The sequence below is a fragment of the Schistocerca piceifrons genome, chromosome X (assembly GCF_021461385.2).
Source record: "Schistocerca piceifrons isolate TAMUIC-IGC-003096 chromosome X, iqSchPice1.1, whole genome shotgun sequence".
In the NCBI taxonomy this organism is placed as follows: Eukaryota; Metazoa; Arthropoda; class Insecta; order Orthoptera; family Acrididae; genus Schistocerca; species Schistocerca piceifrons.
The window spans coordinates 295,451,522-295,473,041 of record NC_060149.1 but is presented as its reverse complement, the minus strand read 5'-3'; the positions used below and the strand labels follow the sequence as shown (position 1 = coordinate 295,473,041).

The window sequence follows — 21,520 nt, the reverse complement described above, 5'->3', positions numbered from 1 at the left end:
AGCTAAACTACATTACATACCTACAGGAAAACAGAGTTTACAGAAGGATATTACAATAACATTTTGGAAGAAAAGAATTAAGCAGTTATATGCATGAAAATAACAGTGTGGCAGAAGATATGGTTTGTTTACGAGAGAAATGCATTGTAAATGATCGAGGTTGGTATAAAAGTATTTGATATTAAATTTTTCAAGACATTTAAGTTCTAGCTTTTTCTGTAAGAGATTTTTTCTTTGAATTATTTTCTTTTTTAATTCATAAGAGAAACCTTTGCTGCATATCAAATCAAAGTATCTAGTTATGAGAAAATTTTTGCTAGCAATGAACTTTTTAAATTATTATCCCACTAAATAGGCCTACTTTATGTTAAAGTAACTACAAAAATCAGTTCCATTCTAAAACATGCTATTCCATTAATTCAGTTGGGGAAAAAAATCACATTAACCCTCCTTTATTCTACAGTAGTAACATTAGCTTCTTATTTGCACAATATTCAACATAATTTTAGTTTTAAAATGTGAATTGTTACTAGAATTCACAAGTGTTTATCCAATAATGCCTATATACAATCATTTATTTTCAATTACCTACACAAGGTTGTAGCATTCTTTATTAGATGGATGATACATCTGTATTGACTAATTCTTTTTCTTGCTAATTTATATGAAACATGTCCAGGGCAACAATAACTTTTATCCACAAAAATATTGTTGCTTTTTAGGCTTAGATAATTTCTTGCCATATATGAGTTACATACAGAGTCACTAATAAATTAATAAGAATTATTACACTTCAATATTTATTCTTAGTCTCCTCATTGTAGAAAGCCAATTCATTAATGTGTTTGAATGGATACATCTCTCTAGTATCTATAATTTCAAAATGGGACTGAAACATGTATTCAGATATTATAAAATGATTCTCTTTATGCAAAATTAAAGTCTCCTTTTTCAAGCACTGTTATTAAATGTACACTTATTTAATAAAGATATATGATAAATATTATGTTTGTTTGCATGGCCATCTTATGCAGCAGCTGTTAAAATCAGTTTCACTGGTATCTCCATCTTAAGATCACGGCAGTTTGATTAAAGAAAGTTTTTACACCAGATGTGTCTGGTCCAAAAATTCTCTTTAATTATATTGCTGTAAGCTTCAGACAGAGAAATTAGTAGTAACTGACCACAAATATTGTTTGCAACTTTTAAACGACATCAAAATACGTATAGCTACTACTGTATACTTTACAATTAAAGATGGATAGTTTAGAGAAGATCTCCATATATTGTTAATACTACAATTATTAGTAAGTGAAAGGTTACCTCCAGAATACATCAGTTTGTTAGCTAACTCGGTTTGCTCTGCAGTAGATCCATAGCCTAGGACAGGAAGAATAAATACAGTTTTCAAACTGATTAATTATATTTCTACGCTACTACACTTCAGTAATATTCTACAAACTGAAGCACCTATCAGTTTTTCAGCACTGACTAATATACATACATAAACAACACTTCAAAATATGTAAACTGTTACTTTTAAGTATTAATAAATGATCTAGAAATGGATGAAATAGTTAACAGACAAGAAATGTAGATTTGAATCATACAAATGATTTCTTTATAGACAAAGCAAAACTGTCTGAACTGCTTATAATATGGATGAAAAATGATAAAAAAAATTTGGTACAGTGACAAAATAGAACAAAAATTTGTCAGCAAGGGCATCATGTTTAATGGTATTTTTTATTGGATCTATGACAAAAATGTGTGAATCAACTAACTGACTATAAAGGAACTCATGCAATCTGCCCACTTAGGTAACCATAAGACACAGTGCCATATAAGTACTAGCAATGCAACACAGTTTCCAATCAGGCTTAGCAAAGCCTCAGTGTTCTACTATCCATGAGATCAGATGAACATAACCTGTCTTTCTCATAATAATACTTAAGGCATCATATCTGAAATGTGTTGTTCAATAATTGGAGACCACTCTTTTCTGGTATTATAAAATATTTCTAACACAATATAGTATGTCACCTCTGTTTACAAATTGGTACCAGAAATTCCTGGTGCAGGAGAGTTGGCACAAGAGCTCCAATGCTCATAAAATGCAATGATAACTGAGAATGCTTGTGAAAGTAAATATCATTTACACATATTTTGATGTGTTAGGAACTCTGTTACTAAAATATTAGAAGTTGTGCAGAGAGCAAAAAAGAAAAACAGGAAAATAAGACAGGTAAACAAAACATATTTAACATTTAAATTTCATCGGACAAACAATAAAATACAGTACATGTTCAAAAACTGAATTAAAATAGGCTTACTGCGTTTTCCTATGGATGACATGAGGAAAAGCAAATTAAGTAAGGAACACAACACAGCAAATGTTAAGACTTATGTGTTGAATCCTATATGTTCTTAAAATTAAGAACATCTACCAGCAAAAAAATGATGATGAGAGGCAAATAGATTCAATTTGCAAGGTCCCATGAACATAGAAAAATTTTAAGTATTGAAAAGAGTTATGAATAAAGAAAAATGCAATGACTTAGAACTACTGGTAATTTGTACTCAAAATTTGCTGTGAACATAATATTAAGTAAAAATTCAACAATATTTAATGAATGTTTCTTATAGCCTAATTCAGTCAAATAAGTTAAAACAAGGACAATCACTATTACATGCATTTTTCTGGCACATCAGTATTTTTATGAACAATTAGAAATTGTCATATCTTAATCTATCTATCAATACTCCTTGTCAGTTGTTGTATGGTACTAAACATAAAAAATCAATTAAAATAAATTCTCTTTTTGCATACCTTCTACAATAACAACACAACTTGTTTCATCAGTCCCATGAATATTTGTGGCAACACATCTGTATTTCCCAGAATCTTCTGGTTTACAGTCCACAATTTCCATTGTTACTACACCATCTGCATGTGTCATAGTGTAGTCATATTTGGATAGTTCTCTCTTGTCTTTGTACCATTTTACCTAAAGAGAATACAAGTTTGGTTATTTAACAACTAGCCTGCCAAGAATTTTAATCAAAATAAAATTCATCTTTGTATCTATTGCAATAAAACATAAGCTGCTCAAAATAAGATTTGCACCACCTCCATATCTGTAAATGTTTGTGGGCTTATATTCAGTGGGAGCAGTGAATGAAGAAATATTAGTCAATGAAACTAAAGCAATAACTTTACTGTGAAATAAAAATGAAAAAAAGAAACCAAAATAAAGGTAGATTGTTCAAAAGTGCACATCTTTGCAAATACATAAAATCAAAATCAGTTGTTGGATAATATTCAATACTGTGTTGTTTCACCCTGTGCATTTCAACAGGCTTGGATCCTCCTTTGTATGCTGTTCAAAAGGTGGTTAATAACTTGCTGCTCAAGCCTGTCACACTCCCCAAAAGTCAAAAGTAGACCTCTTGAGATTATCATGTGTGTGAGAAGGGTTCTTGTGATGACACATTATAAGCTGCAACTTGTCCAAGCATGCTCAGTCACGTTCAATGTCAATAGATTTCGCAAGCCATTCCATACAGTTGATTCCTGCCTCTGGTGGAAGGTGTTCATGAGATGGGCATGGTTTGCTCTTACATTATCATCACTAAATATCTGAACATAGGGCTGGACAATAGAGTGGAGGATCCGGTCCTATATACTGCAAAGCCCTCAATTTACCCTCAACTTCAATGAGAGGTACCCAAAAATCCATATGTCATAATAGCTCAAAATATGATTGTGTTCATGGGACTACATGTCCAAGACAAGCATTGGTACCTGTCCACCTCCACACTCTTCCATGATCATCACGAAATGTCAGATGAACCCTGCACTTGGTGAACAGAAGAGAATGCCTTTGATACAGGTTCCATTCTATGTGTTCTCTTGCCCATCTTCTTCATGTGCCATGGTGCTGGGCAGTTTTTACTGTTGTTTGCAATGGCTGCCTATAGGCCAAATTCAAGTGGAGATGGTAGTGTACTGCCTGAGTCGACATAGTGGCTCGCAGTTGCTCTGTTATATTCCCTTTCAGGTTCCTACAAGCTATAATTTGTAGGAGGCAGTCATCAGTGGGCACTGTTGATAAAGTCTGAGAACTATGAGGCAGATCTTCAATGATTTGAGTCTCGCAGTAGCAGCTGAATACTCAAATGATGTCTCTGTGGTGTAAGCCAATTCAGTAGTTAATGCTTCTTACCATAAAGTGACAATGCACACATGGTTTCAGCTTGAAATTATTCTGGGAGATATGTTGACACACTTTAACAGTATACAGAAATTGCATTAACCTACTCATGACTGGCAATATGGTACCCTCTACTGAACTGGTCTCAGAATGCAAATTTACTATTTGAACTGATCTGAGAATGCAAATTTACTTTAATCATGATTACACAGGTGAACTTAAGTAGCGAGTTCTTGCAGCTGAGAGAATTTTGAGATAGAGAGATTTATTAATTTTTGAAAGCATTTTTATGGAGATAAACAGCTTTCTCAATGGAATACTTTAAAATTACAATTAAAAGTCTTGATTGTAATAGAACATTTATTAAAAATGGCAACTGATTTCAATCAAATAGTGACCATCTTCAGACCATATATGATGAAATGTAAGTAGAATAAAGATTTCAAGGGAAATCCAATGATAATAGTTAATACAAGGTATGTAAAATATGACCAAAATTAAAATAAGTTCTACTCATGATGACATGCAGTGGTGATGAACAGAGAAGTTATCATGGATGCACGAGTGTCAACTGCTGTTTAGGGTAGAGAGGGTATGGGTTAAATATTGGATGCTCCACACACTGCTTATTGCATTACAACAGGCAGTCAGGCATATAGTACATAAAAAGCTTAATCACAAATAATGTACATATAAAACAATTGTACAAAGAATAATAAAAAAGTTATGTAACATCACATAAATATCTGCTATATAAAACAGTTTGTCAATTTACATTTAACTAGAGACACGAGAATATACAGGAGAATAGCCAATTGAAACTGGCTGTCAGTAAACAAATTGCTCGCTAAGGATATTTGAAGAAAACTCATAGAATATTATCATAGCAAAGACAGAGCTATGTGACACCATTGGTTTCCATGGATACTGCATCAAGGTATTGATATGCATCATCTAGCATGCCAAAGACGCAATAGCAACTGGCCACCACAGTGTAACAGCATGCAGGCAAGAAAAGCAGTTCATGTGCATGAAAACCACTGAAGAACACTTTGATGTAGCCATCATGATGACTGGCAACATAAGAATATGTAATATTAAGTATAAAGCAGTATATTACATGGAGATCAGCAGTGCCATGACGATTGGCAACAGAAGCATATGTAATTTTAGGTGTAAAGTAGTGTATTATATAAAAATTAGCGAATGGCATAAAAGCGCCAAGGAAACCCAATACATTACAAGGTCCAAAATAATGGGTCAAATACTAAAAATATGAACAAAGCCACTATCTCTCACTAAACTAAAATTATAAATAGGATAAAATAGTTGAAAAGCATGTGTGAAGTGGACTAAAAATATAATAAAATTAAAATCATAATCATAAGGGAGAAAGTAACTGGCCGTTGAAATTTAAGAACAAGAGAGCAAAAGCTTTCTATAGTAAGCCATCAATGAGCTATAAAAATTATTTCTCTGCAGTCTAACTGCTGTTCAATATGAACAAAGGTTTACGTTAAAAATGTGCATAAATCTCTATGTATTCCAAGGTATTCTGTAAAAGTTCCTTTGGTGTAATGTGAAGAATTTTTAAGATATTCGTAATAGATTTTTCAGAGTGGTTGAGATGCGTTAAATGTCGGCCAAATGCCAACTTACTAAGGAAATGCGTGATTTATGTTCTTTAAATGGATATTAAAGCTTTGAATTATTTGGCCAATATACTGTTGATCACAGCTAGCACATGATATTCTGCAAACACCAGAGTCTAGGTATTTGCTATAGGATTTATCAGCTGTGGGTTTTAGCCTGATTGGCTGTTATTGAAGTAATGTGATACGTGGTGGCCTGAGCATCGAGTACTTAACCCTTAGTCCCTCTACCATAACCAGCAGTTGACATTTGTGCATCCAAGACACCTGCTCCATTCACCACCACCACCTGCCATCATGGGTATAACTTATTTTAATTTTGTCCATATTTTATGCCTTTTACATTAACTGTTATTATTAGATTTCCTTCTAAATCTATATTATACTTACATTTAAGTGCATACGGTCTGAAGATGGTCACTATTTGACTGAAACTGATTGCTATTTTTAATAAATGTTCTATTATGGTCTAGACTATTTTAATTTTAAAAGAGGAAGTTATGATAAAGAAAACAAAAAACTATGAAAGTAATGAGGGTGGTGCATTTTTCTTGTTTTTGTGCAATTTATACATGTTTAAGAAAGGAAAATTTATAATGTATACATATCCAAAAGAGTACACGTAGATATACATGTATATCTAAAAACAAAGATGATGTAACTTACCAAACGAAAGCATTGGTACATTGATAGACACACAAATAAACACAAACACACACACAAAATTCAAGCTTTCGCAACCAACGGTTCCTTCATCAGGAAAGAGGGAAGGAGAGGGAAAGACGAAAGGATTTGGGTTTTAAGGGAGAGGGTAAGGAGTCATTCCAATCCTGGGAGCGGAAAGACTTACCTTAGGGGAAAGAAAGGACAGGCATACACTAGCGTACACACACACATATCCATTCACACATATACAGACACAAGCAGACATTTGTAAAGGCAAAGAGTTTGGGCAGAGATGTCAGTCGAGGCGGAAGTACAGAGGCAAAGATGTTGTTGAATGACAGGTGAGGTCATTAGCATATTCAGAAGTTAACCATTCAAGAGAGGTATTTTTTGTGTATAAATAAAATCATGGACAAAAATGTTATGTGTACTATATTAACTATGTGTTTTATACAAGAATATTATTATTGTTGTTTCCTGCATGGCATGTTACAGATATTTAAGGATGCAAAGTGAACCACTGAAATGCCTCTAGCAGAGGAAGAAGACTGAAATACTATATAAAGAGTTGGTGTATAAGTGTGTAGTCACCTAATGTGAGGACATCAGGTGGCCATAGTATGTGGACATATGTGCAATACATACGTTTGAATGTACACTCAAATTTTCCTTCACTGTATGCCATCTCAAAAACTTATTTCTGCTTACTTTTAAAGTTGAACTGAGGGCAAATAAATATGATAATATTTCCCACTTTTTTAAATTTCAAATCCATGTTTAAAAGAGATGAGACAATATTAGTTACCAGAGGAGTGAGTAAAGTAAAGTTACAAGGTGAAGTCATGTATTCTGCAGAGGCATTATGTCATCGGTGTATTGGATCTGTTTAAAATGCAGTTCCTCCTTTTTTGTGTATATAATATTAATATACACTGATTATTGGCAATACATGGACCATTGCAAGAATAAGCATGCATACACCACAAAGAAGGTTTATTGTATGGCACAAACAAGTATGCACCAAATGTCAAATATAATTTGATTGACTCCATATGCATAGGTTGAGGGCAAGTGACTCTGGGCAATGTCATTCACAGTAATCATAGTAAGGCTTACTAGATACTCATGGCAATGTTGTCATTACTAGCTGTTAAAACTGTATGAATGTTGCTGGACCTGCTAGCTGTTCCCTTATATTTCACGTAATGTACAGGCCTGGCCAGTTGGCTGCACTACAGTATCTTCCAAAACTATTCTGATATGTGGGGTTATATTGATAATACTATTATTTACTAATTCAAGTGATAGTTGATGGTGTAAATGTTCTTGGTACACTTTTAATATTGTAATGTGGTACAATGTATGATTGCAGATGGTAACAGTATCATGTAGTTATCATTGGGTATGTGCTTAATACAGCAAAAGATCACAAATCATATGAGTAGAAGTTCTTTATACAGACCACTGCATCCATTTGGTTTTTGGTAAATTGACACACTGTACATTGTTTTCAGTTTCCAAGCATTAAATTTTTATCAGCAGACTACGGCTACTCTCAAATTGTGCACAACAAATGAGTTCACAATTAATATAGAAAATATTATTACATGTGGTATTAATGGCAGTTACTTAATGTGCACAATTGAAATCTTTTCTCTCCATGACCTCATAGTTATGGAAGTTTAGGACTGAACTAAAAATGTGAATAGCTTCTTTCTTTTATTAAACGGATGCTACTAAATTTGATATATTTCATTCTGCAAAATTTAAAATGATGTTTTTTTCTATAAAATAATAATTTTGATACAAATTTTACTAATTCTCTTCCTATACACAAGTTTACAGTGAAGAAAACAGAAATTTTGATATATTTACTTTGTGATGAATGAAGATAGTCATCATGCAAGCAGAGATTTCTGTAGTACAGTGCATGACTACCTGAGCTTTTTCATGTAATGTACTACTAGAAAATAAATCTCCCCCTCCTCCCACCCTCTCCCTCTCTCCCTCTCTCTCTCTCTCTCTCTCTCTCTCTCTCTCTCTCTCTCTCTCTCATTTCCCCTCTCACACATACACACACACACACACACACACACACACACACACACACACACACACACACACACACACACAAATTCATTTCTTTTTCAGAACCTGTCTGGAATATATTATCTCCGACAGCTAAATTAATTAACACATCAGAAAAGCAATTTTATTCCTACACTCATCAGGTTAAGTCCTCAGGTGTGGATATTATCAAAAGTCATACCGTTGGTACTGGTTTTCCGCTGAGACAGCACAGCAGTTTGCAAGTCTGTCGTATCTGCATGACCCTGGGTCGCAAATGGAATGTAAAACTTGGTGCACTCTCTCTTTCATCTTGCCACAGAGCATAGGACAATGGCTCACGGCGTCTTACAGGCTGGACTTCAGGTCTGTACTGTGGAATCTCTTTTGGAATGGCTGGAAAGTTATTATATGTATCAAAAATAATCAGCCACTATTTTGGTAGGAGATGCTTTACAAACATTCTCAAAAAAACTTATCAGTATGTCATAATTCACATAGCTAAACATATGAGTAATGGTAATAGTACCAGCAGTTTTCTCTAAGCATTCTATAAACCCAAGTTAAACTAGTAATAAATATAGCACACTATACATAGTTCATTAATCATTTTTAACAAATAATGTACTATTTTCAGTATTTACTAATGAAAATGCAGTACACTGAAATTCATGCTTACGTTGGACATTGAGGAATACGACTTCTTCACGATAGCCGTAGTGGTTCTCTGCCCTAATTATGTACTCTCCTCTGTCTTCCAGTTTAACTCTGTTGATAATGAATGTGTAATCATCACCTCCATAACGCTTCATGAATTTTACACTTTGTTTCAGTTCAGCATTGTTATGGTACCACGTCAATGTTGGTGTGGCTATTGCAATTACTCTGCAATAGAACTTAGCACTTTGTCCCTCATAGGCAAAAGCACTTTGTGGTTTGATTACGAACCTTGGGGCAGCTTGTCTGCGGTCTGCAAAACACAATAAGACTGTGAGTTAACACATTCCTATGTAAGTGATGTTCCACAAGCTAGCTCCATTCTCTATATCACTACTGAGTGATGTGAATTTGTTTAAAATTCCTGTAAATATTTTAAAACCTACTTGATTACATTAACATGCACAGTCTACGTTCTATTTTTAATATCTTGAGCTGCTCTTGTTCATCCAAGATACAAAATACTTACCAAATGAAGTGTCATGAATGCGATACTTGTCCACCAACAGTTTGCGTAGAGAACTATACTCTGCAAGCCTACCAATAGGTAGGATGAATGCATCCCAATCTGTGTATTTTGCTCTAATTTTGTCACGTATATTCGTGTACCTTGAGGAACTGATGACATTAGTGCGTTTGCTGTGATCACCAGTAAGCCAGGCATGAAGAAGACATTCGTGAGCAGTCATCCTTTTCCTGTATTTGAAATAAAACAATAGATAAGAATTGCAAACCAAACAATAGTTTTACTTAGTGAGAAATTCAATCTATAATTTATTTCATGAATGTATTAAATTATTTGACTGAAGAAGAATAGCAAGATTATTAGCACAGACTTACTCTTTATTTTTCACTAAAAGCCTTCGAATGAAATCTTTGCCTTCATCAGATACATTTGCAAATGCCTCTTCATCGAAATCCCAGTCACAAGCTTTAACATTTTTCAGTGTTTCAATGTCATTATCTCCAGCAAAAGGTGATAGTCCACTTAGGCTGTAACAATAAATGACCCAGATCATTATTAGTCTAAGGCTGGAAAGAAACAGTCAGAATGTAGATTGATATTTTGCAAGTATAAGATTGATCAGTTTTAACATTACTTACAGAACATATGCGAGTACACCAACTGCCCACATGTCAGTGTAAAATCCTACTGGTTCTCTTTCTACAATTTCTGGTGCTGCAAATTCTGCTGTTCCTGTTGATATTTTGACTACTTCATTAGGATCCAGCTTTGTTGCCAATCCAAAGTCTATGAGTTTAACATTTGTGCTGTTCCTTGTCTGGCACATAATATTTTCTGGCTTTATATCTGGAAACAGTGAGACTCAAAATGTATAATCATGAATCACAAGAACAGTAAAATGACAGCTTTCACAACATCAATCATTCTGTAAAATTCACAATGAAACCGATATAAGAAAAATATCCAAATGCTGAACTATCAGTAATTGTTTTATATATTACATATTATTGTTGATTTCATTGCTCTGTCCATTACATGAGAGAAACATAAAGTAGAGCATTTGTTTATAATTGTTATCATTATTGTTGTTGTGTCAGCTTACCTAGATGAATTATATTCTTCTCATGCATATGTTTGACACCTTCACATATCTGCCGCATGTAGTTGATGACCTCAGCTTCAGACATTGAGTAACCCTCAGCAGTGATTCGTTCAAACAGCTCTCCACCAGACAAACTGTTTGCAGGAAAAGATTATTCAATTACAAAATAAACGTTTTATCATTTGTCATTAGTAGATGACTGACAGCAGGAACTGTTTTGACAATATAAATAAAACCATAAGCATAAGGATCCAATAGTCATTTGAATTTGTACAACAGCTCCTTCAAAACTTATTCTGCAGTTCCATGTTTATACATATCTGGGGAAAGTTTTAATTAAAAAACCTAATAGTTGATATTAATATGTTTGGTTACTGAGGAAATCTCTAGAATTTTATTTGATTTATTAGAAGTATATGACCACTGACACTTACAACTCAAATATTAACACCATTTCATCATCATCTTCAAATGCATCATGTAAATTGATGAGTTTAGGATGATGCAGCTGATTCATAATATCAATTTCCTTTTTAATCAGTTCCTTCTCCATAGCATGGGACACTGGAATGAATTTTGCTGCAAATATGTTGCCAGTCTTCCTTTCACGGCAGCGATGCACAACACCAAATGCTCCTGTGCCAATTTCTTCCAAAATGTCATAATAATCATAGACACTAGTTGTTTTAATTTCCACTGGTTGTGGCACATATTTAGAGTAGATATCGAAGACTGTAACAGAGGTAACATTTCATCACATGTATGACACGTCAAATTACTAATAATGTAGCCTTTTTTCTTATATATTCTATGGATGAGTTTTGATGTCATTTACATCATGATTAAGTATACATGAGATGATCATTATGTGAGAAGCTACATTACAATACTTTAAATTTTAAACAAATATCTGCTATTCTAGTAGAATTTGTGTTACCTCATAGTTCTTAAAAATATTTGGGAATTTATGAAAGATGTAATCTACAAACATACTACAGAAATTTCATAAAATATTACAAAAAGAAGTATCCATAACTGCCATTCAGCAAAACATACCATACTGGTCATAGTCGGACACTTTTCCATCAGCTTGTCCTCTGATCTTCTTACCAGTGGCATCAACTGCAAGATAAATTAAGAGTATGGAAGTGAAAACTTAAATATAATTTTAGTTTAATATGGAAGAACTCCATCAGAGTTTTACTTAAATACTAGCAAATATGACACAATAGAATGGTTTTTGTAAAGAATTTTGAGATTTTGATAGTGATGACGTGATAAATACTTGCCAAGAGTCACGTTAATAATAGTAGCAGGAGCAGAAGAACACAGAGAACTAATTCACATTAAGCTATTGTACCTTCATATTTTTTCTTCCTAACAATCTTCTTTCCAGTGTCTTTCATTTTTATGAGGGTTGATGTTGAGCTTGGATCACTTCTTCCATAAATATTTTCAGCATACACTCTGAACTCATACTCATGACCAGGGCTAAGACCCGTAACTGCCATCGTAGTGAACCTGGTGTTTCCAACACGTATCCAGCTGGACATGGGATGTTCACGCTTCTCTACCAAGTAGTTCGTAATACCGCTGCCACCATCCCATGATGGAGGTTGCCATGAGAGAGCAAGGGAGTCATGTCCAATGTTCTCTGCATTGACGAACCTAGGTGGATCTGGTCGATCTGAAATATTGTACATAATATGATTAATTAATTATATGATACTTAATAAAGACCTGCAGACACAGTGAAGTCCAATTACAGCTCATTTGCAAGTATGTATTCTGGGTTCAAACAAAAATGTTCCAAGTAGTGGGCAATGTTACCAAAGTTTTCACAAATCCAAATTAATATGACAGTTTGAAACTAAATAACCAAAATCATGTGACATTCCAAATTCTTGAACAAATCATGAGTTTAAAAAGCAGACTAGAAAATTTATGTGGACACATTTTGAAAAATAAATAAATAAAATAAAATAAATTTATTGCAATCTTCATAAATACAATACTTGACATATAAATAAAGCAGTCTGGTAATTTTAATGATGGTACCATGGAACAAGTGACAGGGATATGAAGAAAAACCATTTTAGTTGTTTCATATATCCTTCTTCCTAAAGGCAATATCCTGCAGTAAAACTATTACAGGTGCATATTATTCATCGTTATTGTACTGTTTGAAAACTGAACTGCAAAAAAAAACGCATGCGACTGGACCGCAAAAAAGTCCTTTTCCATCACGACAATGCACCAACAGAAACCTCAGCAGTTGTGGTCCAAAAATTAATGGAAATAGGATTCCAATTCGTTTCACATCCCCCCTATTCTCCAGACTTGTCTCCCTCAGACTACTATTTGTTCCCCAATTTGAAGAAATGGCTGGCAGGACAAAGATTTTATTCAAACGAGGAGGTGATTGCAGCAACTAATAGCTATTTTGCAGACTTGTACAATTCCTATTATTCAGAAGGGCTCAACAAATTAGAACAGCAGTGGATGAAGTGTATAAGTCTAAAAGAAGACTATGTCGAAAAATAAAAAAAAGGTTTACCCCAAACATGTAAGTAGTTTCTATTTTTGCACAGACTGTAGAAGCAACTTTGAATATTCTTCAAGCCACATATACTTAAGAAGCACAATTTCAATTTCTAATGTTTGCTAATAAATGTGATACTAGATAGACATAATTTGGAACAGATATTTTCTATCTCCTGTTCTACATTACTGTAAGAGTAAGAAAACTGTTAAACAATGGTGTGTTACTTTTTAAGACAAATGCAAGTTTTTGCTTACCACTAATCTGAATTTTGATTATTGCTGAATCCATTCCCAAGTCATTTTCTGCAACAATGCGATATGGGCCACTGTCGAGTTTGCTACCATCACGAATAGTTAGCACAGCATGCCTTTCCTAGAAAAAACAGTACACAGCCAATTAACACACAATAGGTCACAAATCTATCAAATCATCACAATTTTTTACCCTAACTGAAAATGTAGCTATATATTTCTAAATTTATGCAGTTGCTGCGAATATTTTCCTTGGATATATGCTGTACTTACAGTCAAATTATATGAATATAAAGTACGATAACAAAAGTTAATCATGCTTCATAAAATACCACACATCCAAAGATGAGACAAATACTGAGATGAGATGTTCACTTCACACCATGAGTACTACTTACTAGTGCCTTATTTATTATAATGTCTGTCTACTTGAAATATAGGATGATATACAACAATGAAGTATATGGAAGACTTACGTAGTCAGAACAGAAATGGGATAAATTGTCAGCAACTAAATGCTTCCATCACGAACTATTTAATCAGATTTATAAATGTCAGTGGCTATAAAGTACAGACCTCATAGTTAACCACATATGCATAACAGTTTTGCAGAACTATTATTTTTATTGATAATCATTATAATTAAGAAAAAATGTGTAAGGAATAATTACAAGTATATTCAGAATTGAAACAAAAGATTACCTTAACTTCTAGGGCAAAATGTCCACCAGACTCAATAGTTTCTCCATCCTTGGTCCATGTTATTCTTGGTTTAGGGTGACCAGTGAAAGGTATTTTAATGACCACATTTTCTCCTTTGTCAAAGAATGCTGAATCTCTGAATCGAGGTGGAACATTAAGCTTTGGTGGTGCTGAAGGAAAAGAAAAAAGACAAAATGTTGTCAAAACATATTATGGATGCATGCATTCATACAACAAAGAGACAGTTATACTTCAAAATTAAATAAACCAATTCATGCTTCAGATATCACTTTGAAAAAATTAACAGTTCTTAAAAATATGTCAAAATCTTAACTTCTAGAGAAAAAACGGATTGTCAGACAAGAATGAAACTAGGTACATTTCTACAAAATCTTCACATGTTTGTGCCAAGGTGTCTTCTTATCATTATGGTTACATCTTGGTCATTCTGGAAGAGAAATAACTGGGGGTTTTTATGGGTACTTCAGCAGCTCTTTTTTGTTATTTCATACCTCATACCATTAGGGAGCTACATGTTCGGCAATCAAGTACTACACCAATGCTTTTTCTTCTTGAAAGGAAGTAAAAGACTGATTGTGCATAGAGTACAACTTCAGCAGCACCTGAGCTAGCTCTGCTGCCACAAAACTGAACATGTCAAGCTAGACTGTTACGGAAGAGGATAATCCTTATACAGTACATGCAAAACATTCCATAGATTTGATAGAGAGAAGTTTCTAGGACATTGAATGGAGCCAGAGATGCTCATTTTGTTTACATACAACACAACAGAATGCCTTAAATGTATGAAATATGAGAATGCTACAGTGTTAATATTACTTATATTATAGGCAAGCACATTAATTTTAAGAGCCCTGTGAAAATACTCTTTAATTCACTCTTAAACTACATTACAATAAAATTAATATGACATCATAAAGGAATTATGTTTGAAAATCATAGCTATGAGGGACAATGAAGGTGAACAAAGCAATAACCAAAAAGACAACATTGCTGTAAAGGAATTAAAATCACACAAATTTAAACAATCATTTCAAAATACGTTGCTGAAGAATAGTGAAAGGTTATGAGGAAAGAAGAACTAACTAAACATTTACATGAAAATGATGATGAAGATGACTCAATACTATCAAAAATGGTATAGACAGATATGACACATTCAGAGTAATTTAAATCTATGAACAATATTACAAATGAAATATAAGTGATTATCCTGTATGTACATTCTATGATAGCAGTGAGACTTTTTATTGAATGGGCTCTAAATTTCTACACTGCAAGCTAAAATGTTATGGCAACAACAGAATCCCTCTGGCATGGATGTGTGTTATTCCTAAAAAAAGGCTGAGGTTTGATTAATATACTGCATCACTGATATTAAACTAATACCAAAATGGGGAAAGACTAAGCATGATATCTTACAGTGTTTAATACTGGGCTCACTCCTATACATAAACTACACAAATAACATTCCAGTGACTCTAAATTTTTAAAAGCTGTCATGTTTTGTAATGAAATAAACATACAAATCTAGCGCTTAAACTATATCATTCCTGGAAAAGTTTGTAACTGGTTCACAGCAAACATCTTTAAGTCCCAATCTCACAAAAACTGACATTATGCAATAAAAAAAGAACGTTAGACCAGAAATAGACATTAATTTCCATATATTAAATGAAACACTGTGTGTTAAATTCTTGGGCTCCAGCTGGATACCAAACTATAATGTATGTGACAAGTTAAAACTCATAAGTCCTGAAATTGAAAATCCTAACAATTCATAGTAAAACCAAAACAATTTTTAGTAGCCACTGCTTCCACAGGTAGCGTTATGATAAGTGACTTGGTCATGTAAATATGAAACAAGCAGTACAAGAAGACAAAGAGCAGGTGTTAATTGCAACTGCAGTTAGAGTTTATTGCTAATATAAGGTAGATAGTTTGTTTTTAACACTGCTTCTCTTTCTTTACTGTATACCCCTGAAGATTCTCCTTCATAATGGGATTTACAGTACACAATGAATGAATTAACACATCGGCAAAATGTATGAGATGCCACCTATCGACATCATGAAACTAAAGAAATAATACATACATTCCTATGAAAATTATTGGAGAATTAGAGTGACATCTCATGCACTTGATGTGGTATCTACAAACACAAAGGGAGAGAAAGATTTTGTTGATGAAAAGAAAAACAGTTAATTCTTCATGCTGATAGGTTAGTAATACTTCAGATTGTTGTCTTACTCATAATGAAGAGTTCTGCACGGGTAGACTTCACTCCTCCTTTGTTCACAGCTCTACATACATATTCATCAGCATCCTCCCCAAAAATGTCATTAATTATCAGTGAATAGCTGTCACCTTCAGTTAGCATATGATATTTCATACTTTGTGAAAGCTCTCTTGCACCCTTATACCTAAATGACAAACATTTTTTTCATCTCAATTAGTATCAGATACAGATAATTTATCTATGTGGCACTATTAATTCTATGTCAAAGACATTTTGTTTCAGATAATGAATAATATGGTACAAACCATGTAATAACTGGTCTTGGTGACCCAGTGATGGTGCATTTGAATTCTGCATTTCGATTCTGTACTGCACTCACATTCCTCAACGGCTTCACAATTTCTGGTGGCTGAGCAGCTATAACAAATTCAATTCATATAATTGCACTGTACATAATGCAAGTAACAACCCTAATGAATGAAAACTATGCAATGTCTTACCATGTGGATCTTTTATTTTCACAGATGTAGATGCTGTAGAGGGTGGACTTATGCCCGCAACATTTTGTGCAAATACTCTGAACTCATACTGACGGCCTTCAATAAGATTGGAAATGTTAATTGTGGTTGCCACACAAAGAGTAGCACTTACTCTTTGCCATGCTTCACTGCCAACCTCACGTTTATCTATCCAGTAACCCTGGATTCGAGAACCACCATCTGATTCTGGTTTCTCCCATGACAAATTGACAAAGTCTCCACCAACCTCCTTTACAACTGGTACGCCAGGTGCAGAAGGTGGATCTTTATGTCGGAACAGAGACAGATAATAAGCAAATGAAATGCATAAACATATATTTATATACAACCAGTGCATTTTAACAATAGAAATAGCTAGCCTATTACAGGAAATAGTAACGAAGTACACAGAGCTATGAAAAAATTATTCCTTGTACCTACAGCACATAAAATGCAAAGTTGATGAGAAGTAATTTGTGGTACTCACCAAATGGAGCCTTTGCTTTGACTGGATTAGTGCCTTCAAGAGGTGGGCCCATGCCGTTATCATTGGCTGCCATAACTCTAAACAGATACTCCTGACCTTCAGTAAGTCCTTGGACAGTGAAAACTGTATCTTTGCAGAAGCTAGATACAATGATCCAGTGGGACAATGATATGTCTCGCCTCTCCACCACATAATGGGTGATGCGAAGACCACCATCATATGTTGGAGGCTTCCAACTGAGTGTGCAAGTATGCTTAGTTATATCAGACACATCCAGAGGACCAATTGGTGGACCTGGCAACCCTATAAGATTACAAAAATTATTAGTTAAAAACTGTAAATGAAAACTTAGTGTGCTTGCTTAAATACACTGTAGATTGTGCAAATGCAGGTTAAATATACTACCTGAAATGCTACTGCAAAGTTTTCAACAAATATATTAAAATTACATCAGAACATTACTTTACCTGTTATATAAACAGTAAATGAAGCAGACACACTTCCACTATCATTTTTCACATTTAGTGTGTAAGTTCCAGCATCTGACTTCACTATTTCTTTGATAAATATTATGAGGTATTCATCGAATACAGTGTACTTTATGTGAGTTGTTTCATCAATCTTTCTGCCATCTTTGGTCAGAGTTACTTCCATAGGCTGATCACCAGAGTAATAGATTTTGATCTTTGTATTATCACCCTCTGGCAAATACAAGTCACCTGGCATCCTATCAATTCTTGGTGGTGCTGAAAGATAATGGAATTATGAGTTTTATTCCTCAACTATTAGCTGATCAGTACATCAAATCTGTAAAACAAATCCACTTAAAACAATCAGCCATTGGAAGAGAATAATACTGCACAAAATATTGCTGACAACAATCATAAATAGAACATTTTTCCTGGCAAAAAACTAAAAATTGAGATAAAAATATATTTAAATTATGCTTTCAGAGACAATACCAAAAATATAATACAATAAATATAAGATATTGGTTGTATTTTTGAAGCTTCTAGCCTTGGAAGTTAGTAATATCTCCCAGGACCCTTTCATTAACATAAACAACTTTTCATAAACATCAACTGACAGCTAGAATATATTTTCTGGTTTATAAATTTTAGAGGCATTTCTTTCCTCCAACAAGATGAATTACTGAAGCAGTAAAGTTGGAACTAGTATAAGGCTATTATCCTGGAAATATCACTTCAGGGCATAGTGTGACTATTAACTTAATTAAATAGGAGATATTATGTTGACAGAAGGGAAAGTACAGCAAGAGTTTCTTGTGGGTGAACATGAAAGCTGGACGAAAAGCTTAATTCCACAATGTAAATGTTGGTGTCGTTCAAAATGATCTTATGGTCTTGTGATTCCATAATTAATAAATTAATTTTCTAAATTCCAATTAATAAAGTTGTTTAACACTTGTACAGTGGCATTTCGACTGAATGTCCCAATTATTAATTTGAAAAATCAATGGTACATGGTAAACTGTGATTAAATATTTTTATTCTTGTTTGATATCATTACAAAAATGTTGTTAGTTTCAGTGATGATTCCTTTAACTACATTAAGCACAACTCTTAAGTACTATGTTGCTGAATGTTAAATAGGTATATATGTAGTGCCTGTTTTTTGGACACCAATTTGATCCTGCAGCCACTATGAATCAAAACACAAAGGAATTATGTGCCAGTGGCCACCGATTTATATCGATGGGACAAGTTGAAAATTTTTGTCGGACTGGGATTCAAACCCCGGTCTCCTGCTTACTAGGTATATGTACTGACCACGATGCCATCTGGACAGTGGTCACTATAACTGCATGGGTCTGATGAGAGGCGCGATAGGGTAGTCTGTGCAGTTGTGGTAAGCACTGTGTACAGATGGTGTAGTGGTCAGCACATCTGTCTAGTATGCAGGAGATCAAGGTTCGAATCCTGGTCCAGCACAAATTTTCAACTTGCACCGTTGATATAAACCAATGCCCACTGGCAGTTAACATCTTTAATTCCTTTGTGTCTTACAGCTAACTGACTTCAAGAGATAAACCTCAACTATCTATTGGACTGCTCCCTTTGACATAATGTTGCCCATTACAGTATAGCAACTTGGTAAGAAATAACACATATGTTTGTACTAAGGTGTGAGTGTGTGTGTGTGTGTGTGTGTGTGTGTGTGTGTGTGTGTGTGAGACTGCTCCATTTGGTTCTACACATTACAGCAAGGTAAGCAACAATGGACTCATAGCATAGCTCTCTCTTTTATGCTCATTTGATGTATTACCAAAGAAACTGTACCACATAACTGACACTTGGATGATTTGCTGTGTAAATGCAAAATTGCACACAGCAACTGCAAATTGTTACTGCTTGTTATGTATTTCCCTGTGTTGGAAAGCAATTTTGAGACAAGATTTCAGTTGATGAAAATATTCAGTGTTTCAGAAGACAATTTCTACACTAAGAAAGAATTAGTAATAGCAGTTGTGCTATCAAATATACCAATCGATCAAAATCTCAAAAATTGGAAATGTCTGTTATTTAGTTTTGTTAATTCAGTCATGATATAGCCTTTTCACACTTTATGAAGATGCAAACAGCTCTGACAGTTATTTTATATAGCCCACATACATATGTAAAAAAGTCTGCACTTGTTAAGCAGTAAGAATACGTACATCTATTTTTGCTGGTGTAAGTAGGCTTACTATATTACTATGATAGGTAACAATGCACTTCACTGTACTCAGTACTTTTGTTCTTGTATTTAAGTGTTTGAAAATAACAGTTTGAATGCTCATGGCAAAAATACTCAAAGAAAAGGCCACAAGAAATACTTTGGCAAAATGAGTTATGTTTTATGGATGTGTGACTACCTTAACATACACTATTTGACTTTCCTGCAACTTTTAAATATTGAAATAAGAAAAATGATGGTTTTATTTGCTAAAAGGAAGATGTTCAGTTATCATTTTGCATCAGCCTACATATAAATATTATCAATAATTAAGCAGCAAGTGAGCAACTATTTTGAAATTCATGACAAATTATGCTGTTAACCTAACATAACTGCTTGAGATCTCCAATTACAAGAACAAAATCAAATAAATATGTATCATGTCAGAAAAATATCAAGTAAAATGCAAGTGGTGCTGTCCACATTTACAATCAATTGTTCATACATTTATGAAAAGCCTGAAGCAATTTCATAATTTTAACTGACAATATTAAATATATGTATATGATACGATGAAAATCTACATTTTAATCATGTATGTGATATATACTATATTGGGATCAGCTGTAATTAACAAGAGAACCTGATTATGACACAGTTACAGGTGCTGCTTGTCTACATTACACACTAACAACCAGATAAATCTATGTCACATGGTTCTGTGGAAACAGGAAAAACCTTATCTCTTTTCTTATTCATTATATATGGTACCAGCTCGCAGACCTATAATGGTAATGACTGAGAGGAAATCCATGTGCATTGATACACAAGACAACATTTGGTTGACCTGCTTTAATGGACAGCCCCTTCCAAATGTCACAAGAAGACTGAAAACTGTTTCTAGATGTCCCCAAAAGGATTACTATAATCATAGCTACATGAGGTCACAATTAATCAATGTGCTGTACAGAATGTTATTCCACAGTGTTTGATTTTACTGTTGACTCAGATGGTTTGTGTCAAGCTAACAATGCAAAATTTAAGTATACAACCTACCTGAAAGCAAATACTTGTGGTTTTCTTCTTGTAGTTTTTTTAACAAGCAGATTTTTGTGTATTTGTAAAAAGCCCAGAGGCACTACGGCCTGTTTTGCACTTTAAATTGCAGATTCTCTTATAACTGACAAGATGAGCTTA

The 21,520-nt window shown here is 33.9% G+C and overlaps 1 protein-coding gene across 20 annotated transcripts in view; it reads right to left on the bottom strand.

Annotated features, from left to right (window-relative positions):
* The window catches only part of LOC124721411 (twitchin), a 377,390-nt gene that overhangs the window by 36,807 nt on the left and 319,063 nt on the right, over window positions 1–21,520 (bottom strand). For 19 of the 20 annotated variants that reach the window (XM_047246370.1, XM_047246371.1, XM_047246372.1 and 16 more), the window contains 18 exons: window positions 18,115–18,393; window positions 17,648–17,950; window positions 17,143–17,445; window positions 16,948–17,059; window positions 16,654–16,826; window positions 14,383–14,552; window positions 13,684–13,801; window positions 12,245–12,571; window positions 11,941–12,006; window positions 11,319–11,616; window positions 10,885–11,018; window positions 10,421–10,628; window positions 10,157–10,309; window positions 9,786–10,012; window positions 9,279–9,569; window positions 8,802–8,995; window positions 2,831–3,008; window positions 1,324–1,380 (listed from right to left, as the gene is read on the bottom strand). In XM_047246370.1, the coding sequence (XP_047102326.1) occupies window positions 1,324–1,380; window positions 2,831–3,008; window positions 8,802–8,995; window positions 9,279–9,569; window positions 9,786–10,012; window positions 10,157–10,309; window positions 10,421–10,628; window positions 10,885–11,018; window positions 11,319–11,616; window positions 11,941–12,006; window positions 12,245–12,571; window positions 13,684–13,801; window positions 14,383–14,552; window positions 16,654–16,826; window positions 16,948–17,059; window positions 17,143–17,445; window positions 17,648–17,950; window positions 18,115–18,393 (3,591 nt within the window). The remainder of the gene's footprint in view (window positions 1–1,323; window positions 1,381–2,830; window positions 3,009–8,801; window positions 8,996–9,278; window positions 9,570–9,785; window positions 10,013–10,156; window positions 10,310–10,420; window positions 10,629–10,884; window positions 11,019–11,318; window positions 11,617–11,940; window positions 12,007–12,244; window positions 12,572–13,683; window positions 13,802–14,382; window positions 14,553–16,653; window positions 16,827–16,947; window positions 17,060–17,142; window positions 17,446–17,647; window positions 17,951–18,114; window positions 18,394–21,520) is intronic. The other variant, XM_047246362.1, reaches the window with a different exon arrangement.